Consider the following 8,328-nt stretch of genomic DNA (forward strand, 5'->3'; position numbering starts at 1 on the left):
GGAGCTGAGAATTGACCAATGCTTCCCATCCAACCAGACAACTTTTGCAGACTTTCCGGATTGACTGTACAAATCACCTTTCTACTACCCAAGCAGCTGCCAACTGTGTACTCTCACATGGAGGACTGTACTGAGCAATAGGAGGGTTAACACAGGACAGTGTGCTAATCCATACTCAGGCATACAGACATACACACAGTTCTTTTTTTTTTTTAAAGAGTAAGCAATTCACCTGGAATTGGACCGTGGGAGGAAATCCATGCAGTCACAGGGAGGACATGAAGACTCCACCCAGACAGGGACAAAATCAAAGATCCAAACGATAACTTTCAGCACGTGATGGACAATTATTCCTTATTTAAAGAAAAAACATGCCATGAAAGATCACTCATCTCACATACAGCTGAGATTTAGCCAAGATAACTGGTATTGAAGTTTGCTTCATTAGTTTAGCACGAAAGACACCAGGCTAACGTTATCACTGGAACCCTCTCTCTAGCTAAGTAACACTGGGTTTTGACTGTCAATCTAATCTTGGAACAAAATTTTATTTATTTGTATATTATTTTTATTAACTGCAGCAATCTACTGAAAAAGCTAAGTCCCTCATATCCCAATCTAATCTAAAGAATCACTTGACAGTAACCACACATATCATTGATTGAATCAAGTAATAAATCATTTTAACCAGATTTTCACAAAACTATTCTTTAAACAACCAATGTTGGAGTGTTTGGGTGTGTACTGATAGTAGGCCTGGGTTTTGTTGGTCGAGGGTAAACCCTGAGAAACTGAAACTAGCCACAGGAACGTATCATCACCACTACTGACTAACGAAACTGCAGCCAGAGGCTACTTTGAGTGGGGGGCAGTGCATGGGTCAGTATGAGGAGGTTACATAAAGAGGCGACACACAACGCACCACGGACACACACGCAAATGCAATATCCCACCACAATACACAACAGTCATGTTGAATAACACCCAGGTATTGTGTGCTGGTTATGAAACCATTTGCCTCCATTGTCTGCCGACGGAGACAATTGAAAAGTGGGTCAATGGGCTTCAGACACAAAACAAATCAGCTTCCAACATTTCAGTTTACGCACTTTTCCCCCTTCACAGATGGATCGACATGACGTGGGCGGCACCAGTTAGATCACTTACCTCGAAGTGTGCTGTCTCCAGCTCAATGAGACCAGCAAGACCATAGGTGGACAAGCAAGTAGTGGATTCAGCAAAGATGTGAATGTGACAGAGTGAAATGTTTTATGAGGGACATGTTGCTTGGTTTCAGTAACAGAAAAATTAAAACCACCATAGCATAACAGTCCTACAGGAAAAAACTGAATAGTCAAACAACCATACCAGAACATTTTACAGTGTTTAAACATATTAAGTGTTCAGTCAGTGCAACCAGGTTGTGTCAACATGCAAGTTAACGCTAAAGTTAACCGATTACAAAAAAACAACACCCCCCCTCCCCCCCCCCAAAAAAAAAAACCCAAACAAAAACAAAAACAAAAAAAACTTGTGGAACCGCTACTCAGTCCACATTTTAGAGCTTCATGTAAAGTTAAATGGAGCAGTGTCCAATTTCTCCCGGGGCATGAAAACTAATGCCATAGGTAATGTTATTGTGTGTTAGTGTTTTGGGGAGCTGATGCTCTTGTTCTTGCTTATGCTTTTAAGGAAACCTCCGTGTTCTTCTGGTGTCCCTTCCAGCTCACAATGAACAGCAGAGGATAAGGGGGAAGAAGAGGCAGCAGCAGTCAGCATGTTACGGATGTTAGACACCTATGAGAAACCACATGAAAATACCCGTCCCATAACACACCACATAACAGCAACACTCCGAAAACATAATGACAATTGTAACCAGTGCTTACACATGCAGTAATCTACTGTTACATGCATAGGATTGGACAGCCCTGCTCAAATTAAACAGAAAATAAGTTACATTTTCTACAGAAAATAAACTTAAATACTGAATTTTGTCTGCAGATTTTCCGAGCACAATTTCTATTTTTTGCTGAATTTAACATGGTGGGAAGAAATACCACACCTTTTGAACATAATCCAACCTTTATTTTTTGCTTAACTGTGCATTACAATATGCACCCGTTTGTTCTCTACAGAGGGTGTGAACTTATTTCTTAGAAAATGAACAAACAATTTAACCATGTCCAAACTGTCACATGTTTATTCTGGCAACCTTTGGTATATAAATGATGCAATATAAAACTTATTATTCATATTATTATTTGACTACATTCACCAAACACTGTTAGACACTTCATACTAATACTAGGTAAGGGCTCCTTTGGCTCTCTAAACAGCCTCAAGTCTTCATGGCATGGATTCCACAAGATGGGTCACAATTCCTGCAGATTTTTCAGGAGCCCTTTCATACTGCAAATCCCCTCATTCTACCACAGTCCAAATGTGTTCAAGTGGTTTTATATCTAGTGATTGGAAAGGCCACTGAAGAACACACGTTTATGGTCATAAAACCAGTTTGAGGCGACTGCGATGTTTAAGATGATTTGTAACATGGTAGCCATGAGGGGATGCACATAGGCTGTGGAAGTCAAGCAATTATTGTTAATGACTAATTCTGATGGTTAATGTAAACATTACCAGAAGCTGCTGGCCTGTAACAGCATACGTTTATGAAATGCACTGCTGGCACATGCAATTGCATAAATAAGTAAACAGATAATTGCATAAATGAGTAACTATAGCAATTTGTTTCAAAACATTTCAGGTGGTCATTCAAAATACATTGAATGACTAAGTGTCAAGTCCTGACAACTAACTCACCTCAGCATAGACCTGCTGCTGGGACTGGAGACGACACTCTCTGCTCTGCCTCACTCTGTGTACCTGCGACTCTATAGCAAAACACACACTTTCACAGCCAAGGCACCTACACACACACACACACACACACACACACACACACACACACACACTGTTAGATGTCTGAAAGGTAAAGGCCACATGAAATCACATAAAAACTGGGCACTCGTAATTGTGTTGAATGTCCTCACAATGTACTGCTGTACTATTTTCTGAGCATATTATAAACATGGTGAGTTGAAGTTCTTAAATACTGGTGTAATTTTGTTAAAATAATGCTCTTATTCTTCATGCATTTTAAAAATATAATTTACATTAAGTATTGTAACAACAGGGTCTCCTTGAATTACATACAGAACGCACACATACAATAAAGCTTATACAAATAACTCTTTCAGCCTAAAAAAACAAAATATACAATACTCATACCAGTCCTTCAGTGTTTGGACCAGTTCTCCTGTGTTTTGGGGGCACATGTCCCGGCCGAAGGAAGCATCCACCTCCAGCTGCTGCTTGCACTGGTCCAGTTTGCCCCTGATCACATTAGAGTACACAGCCTCTATCAGCAAGTCCTCCAACTGCCTTATGTTGGCCACCTCCAGAGCCTTCTGCAACACACTGTATGGAATACACTGCACACACACACACACACACACACACACGGTAAGGCTCCAAATTAGCTGTGTTCATTGCAGCCACTTTCTCCTTGTATCAAACTGTCAGGCTTGGACACAGATAGTCATACATAGGCATATACCTAGACACAGCCACAATGACGTATTTTCAGACAATTCAGCTCATTAGAACTGTTCAGTTTAACAGATAAATCAGTTAATGCTCTTGAATCCAAATGAAGTTTAATGTATATGAAAACAAACAAACAAAAAAAGCAATATGAGCATACCTGTGTGTTTGCAGCCAAAGTAGCAAGTGTCAAATGCCTCAGTTTTTTTTTCTGGGCTTCTGAGAGAGGAGGCAAGGTGCCCTCGTTGGCTGAAACCCCAACCCATCAGTTAACAATCGGGGGAACATACAATTTAACATTTTAACATACATGTAAGGAATAAGATTAAAAACTTCTACCTTTATAATCATTATATGTACCGTAGGCGAACACGTTCAAGAGTTTACTGTATCCGTCATTGGGATCCAGTGACAACTGAGGAGTACACAACATCATGCAGAAGCTAAAGCAGCATGAACCTTTGGAAGAACAGCGCCATCTCCTGGCGTGTGTCGACCACTTCATCCAGTGCACCCAACCAAAACCTTTGGCTTTTGCCATTTTTGCAATTTTACCTCTTTCACACACGGGAGGTCCAGAAATTCCCCAAAAGAATACACTCCCGGAGCTTCCAACATGCCACGTATGAGTGAAACTAAAGCGGCTCCTCTGAGGCTCTTTGCTAATAAGAGGTACTGCTGTAGAGGACCGTGTTTCTGCTCACTGGCCATTCGGTTAGCTGAAAATAAAAAAAGAAAGGATAAATACGGTGGCTAATTTCGCAAATTTAAAACCAAAAACAGTAAGAGAAGAAAGGAAGTAAGCTGTAAGGTAGCTATCTGCACTTTAACGCTAGCCATGTCTTCACCATAGCTCACACATCCTCAACAACACTTCAGCTAGCTAGCTAATGCTAGCTAATGCTAGCTGACGAGAAAATGTCAGCTAAAATCACTAGCACTAGCTAGGAAACGCAAACTAGGCTACCTCCCTCTAAACGGATTATTAAACTGCTAGCTAGAAGCCTACACACCCACAAACCACACTATCAACTGCCGTCAGATACTTGCTAGCTAGCTATAGATGCACACACCTGCACCTGCTAGCGAACAGCCTCAGCGGAACTCTACAGCAGACGCTGATTTCTAACGGTCATCTTCAAAGGGGGAGCTAGTTAGCTAGCTAGCTACTGTAACTAACTCTCAACGGCAGCGAGGATGTTTATTTCAAGACATTTTAGCACTTCGAAACTCACTAGTTTTTATTTTCACTTGTTTAATGACTTTTACCGTCCTTCGCTAGTGTAGAAAGATTAATAAGGGATTAATTAAGGCTTAGGACATATTTCCAGCGATCTGTCCAGGAAATCCTCGACCGACGTGCGATCCACCTACAACGCATGCGCAGCACATCTAACCCTGATACCCTGATACTGAGCAAAGCTTTATTTTCTGGGTATATCAGAAATAATCAGAAATAATCACTCAGAATTGTAAATTGTTTTTAACCAATGATGAATTAATTAATAATTGAGGAGAATTAAATAATTAATCAATTAATATAGAGGCCAGAAGACTAAACGCTTATATTAAAATGTACTGAAATATTAGGACAGAAGAAAATATTATGTTTATTCTATCTGCCCATTTATTATTATTATTATTATTATTATTATTATTATTATTATTATTATTATTTTGTTGGACTAAACAAATTAATATTTTTTAGGCTTCTTAAAGCTGAATGAATAAACTAAAAACTATCGTTTACATTTTTTTAATGACAAGTGCAGTTATCAGAGATGAAACCCAGGGCTCAGACCAAGAGAGCTATTGATACATTGATACATTCAGAGCTATTCATTGTTTAAAAAATCAATTAATCAATCAATTAATCAAGTGTTTAACTGAGCAATACTAGACAACAAGAAACACATTTCAGTCACTTGTTCCAGTATTTTTGCTTGAAAAATGGTGCTTTTAAACAAAAGGTGAAGTTGTAGATGTAAATATCTGTTGTCTCATAATATTTTTTTTGATCTCACATTCAGACGTCTTCAGTATGTAGCAAAAGCAAAAGAATCAACCTTGCCATTCCAATACAGTAAGAGGCAGTAGGTCTATTTCCATTTATTTCCAAAACCAAAACAGCTACATTTAATTTGCAATATACTGAGTGGTCTATAATACACTTAGCTATAAACACATGTGCTGTAAACCAGTGCAGAGCACTGGACACTGAGGTGTGGTACTGGAAAGGCACTGCAGGGTGCAGATGTGACCTGCTCAAACAGGTCAGTCTCCAGGAGGAGCAGCTTTTATCTGAGCGAGGCACAGCGTTACCAAGCACACTTATGCACAACTGCTCACTTTGCCTCTGCACAGTCTGATTTATGCTTATCACTGACTTCACACACACTGTTCATGCTTACTTAAACTGACGTACAGAATCTCCAGGGCAGCTGAAGTACACAGTGTCTCACAGGGAGAAAGGCAGGTGTCGCAAAGACGACAACTGATTAAACACAGGTAATATCTTTTATCTCTTTGCATGATCATATATAGAATATTTTGTAGAATTTATATTTATAGAATTTATATAGAATTTATAGAATTTATTTATAGAATATCTTTGCAGTCAGAATGAAACCTCCTATCTCTAAAGTTGTAACTTTACAAGAAAACCTTCTTTATTTACTGTAGACACAAAACATCCACACATAGGCTATAAGAAATAAAGTCAAAGTTAGCTGTGGTGACTTAGGTGTGCAGGAAATGTATGTTTAGGGGGAGGCAGGGCAAGGAGAGAGTTGAGTACAGGCATTTGAAGGCATATTTTGATGACTGGTCTTATGTTGTCTGTTGTGTTTCTCAAACCAGTCCACATAGACCACCAGGTTTTGGCTCAAACTCAACTTGTAACAGAAAAAGAGCAAAAAAGTATTTTTTTTAAATTCCAATCTAGCTGGAGCCCACCTGATCTCAGACAGTAAACCTGTAGCCCTTGGAAGATCAGATTGAACACCCCTAAAGTAGGATGTGTTTTTATACTCTATAGAAAACACTTATTAGCTATTTCATTGGTACAGTTTAATGTATATTGTACATATAACCACATTGTTTCTAATAATAGAGATAATCAACTATATAATTTGTACATTTGAAACTGCTGTTCACCAGCCAGCAGGCAGATGGCACTACTAACCTGCTCATTACATCCCCTTAACTGAACTTCTTCAGAGGCTGTGTCTGAATAGTTTACTATTGGCTTTCCTTGATTGTGCCTGATGTGGGATCCACATGCTATCAGAACCCCAAATCTCCAAAACAGCAACTTTACAGGAGAAGTAAAAAGCTTTCTTTACCTTTCAATGGAAGTCAATGTAAAAAGATTTTATTCCAAGTAATCCTGGAGCATTTCTATTGGTCCCTTCTTCATTAAAATTCTAACACTATTGTATCATAATTTTGTAACTGTGCCATATAAACTGATGATGCCAGCAAGCATGAATTTTACTTGTCAACCAATCAGCACTGAGTAGTAGCATCCCACTGTCTAAAACTGACAATCATTGGTATTATTATTATTATTATTATTATTATTATTATTTTGTTATGTAATACATATTACAGCTTGAATAATTTATAACTTATAACTTTGCAGTAAAGCATTTGCAGTAATGTTCAGGGGGCACTGCCCACCCTACGCCACCCTAAATGTAACATCTGACTCAATTCTGTCAAAATCCTTTAGACACAAAACTGTAAACTATTACATAACACAGCTTGCTTACAATGTTTGACAACAGTAGCGACCTAGCTGATAAAGGGTTGGCTATTTTACTATAGTGTGTAGCCAGATGCTTCACAATTAGCTGCAGTAGCTGTAGTTAGCATGCAAACGTGAAGCCCTTTGGGTGTCTTTATTCACAGACTTTTATTAACAATTATTAACTATTGTCCTGATGAAATAAAATAAAAAAACTCCAGCAAAACAGCATATATTATGTTGTTATGCTGGATGTTGGATGTCGTTATGCTGGACAACCAGCACTGGCATCCTGGAGTTGATCGGCTAAAGCAGCACCACGCCAACACTAGACCAGCATAAAAGGCATGATGGTCTGTACTTTGGTTTCGCAGCAGGGTATGGAAAAGTAATTACAGTTTAAATCATTTTTATTGTGAAAATTAAAAAATACAACAATAATAATAATATTAGTAACACAAACCCTTCAATTATGGCAGGGACAGATTTATTAGTAACTTAGTATGAATAGCTACTAAAAACTACATTGAGTAAATGTCAGCTAAAAGGCGGTGAAATTTAGCTAAATGTTTAGAAATATTTGTGTAGACTGATGTACTGTCGCCCTTTTGCTTCTCTCACCTGTCTTTGTTTTCTTAGTATTTCTGGTAACCAGATTTTTCTGTTATATTTTATTAATAGTACAATTCACACATATTTTAAGGGTGGACCGAACCATTTCAGTTAAATAGAAGGGGAAGCAGATCAGGCTCTGGATTTTTACTTTTTGCCAAACGTTAATGTTAATTAATGCTTTAAATAGTTTAATAATACATTTATTTTATGTTAAGATACTTTTTGAGACCCTGTCAGCCACAGGCCCTTAGAACACCAATGGTTCTTATATAGTATTGCACAAAAACCTTATTTTTTAAGCTAGCTAAGTGTAAGCTATAAAGGTTACTGTATCTCCCTTCACTAGCTCTGAGGAGGGT

General features: G+C 38.3%; 1 protein-coding gene across 1 annotated transcript; it reads right to left on the bottom strand.

Annotated features, from left to right (window-relative positions):
- Positions 1-1,513: 1,513 nt before the first annotated feature.
- Positions 1,514-4,317, bottom strand: cops7a (COP9 constitutive photomorphogenic homolog subunit 7A). Its single transcript, XM_072669165.1, has 6 exons — positions 4,162-4,317; positions 3,946-4,021; positions 3,767-3,855; positions 3,292-3,494; positions 2,824-2,929; positions 1,514-1,797 (listed from the first exon to the last, which is right to left on the bottom strand). The coding sequence occupies exons 1-6, from the start codon at positions 4,315-4,317 to the stop codon at positions 1,645-1,647; spliced, it is 783 nt and encodes a 260-aa protein (XP_072525266.1). The 3' UTR covers positions 1,514-1,644.
- Between the last annotated feature and the right edge of the window lie 4,011 nt (positions 4,318-8,328).

This window comes from Salminus brasiliensis, chromosome 23, assembly GCF_030463535.1.
Source record: "Salminus brasiliensis chromosome 23, fSalBra1.hap2, whole genome shotgun sequence".
Lineage (NCBI taxonomy): Eukaryota > Metazoa > Chordata > Actinopteri > Characiformes > Bryconidae > Salminus > Salminus brasiliensis.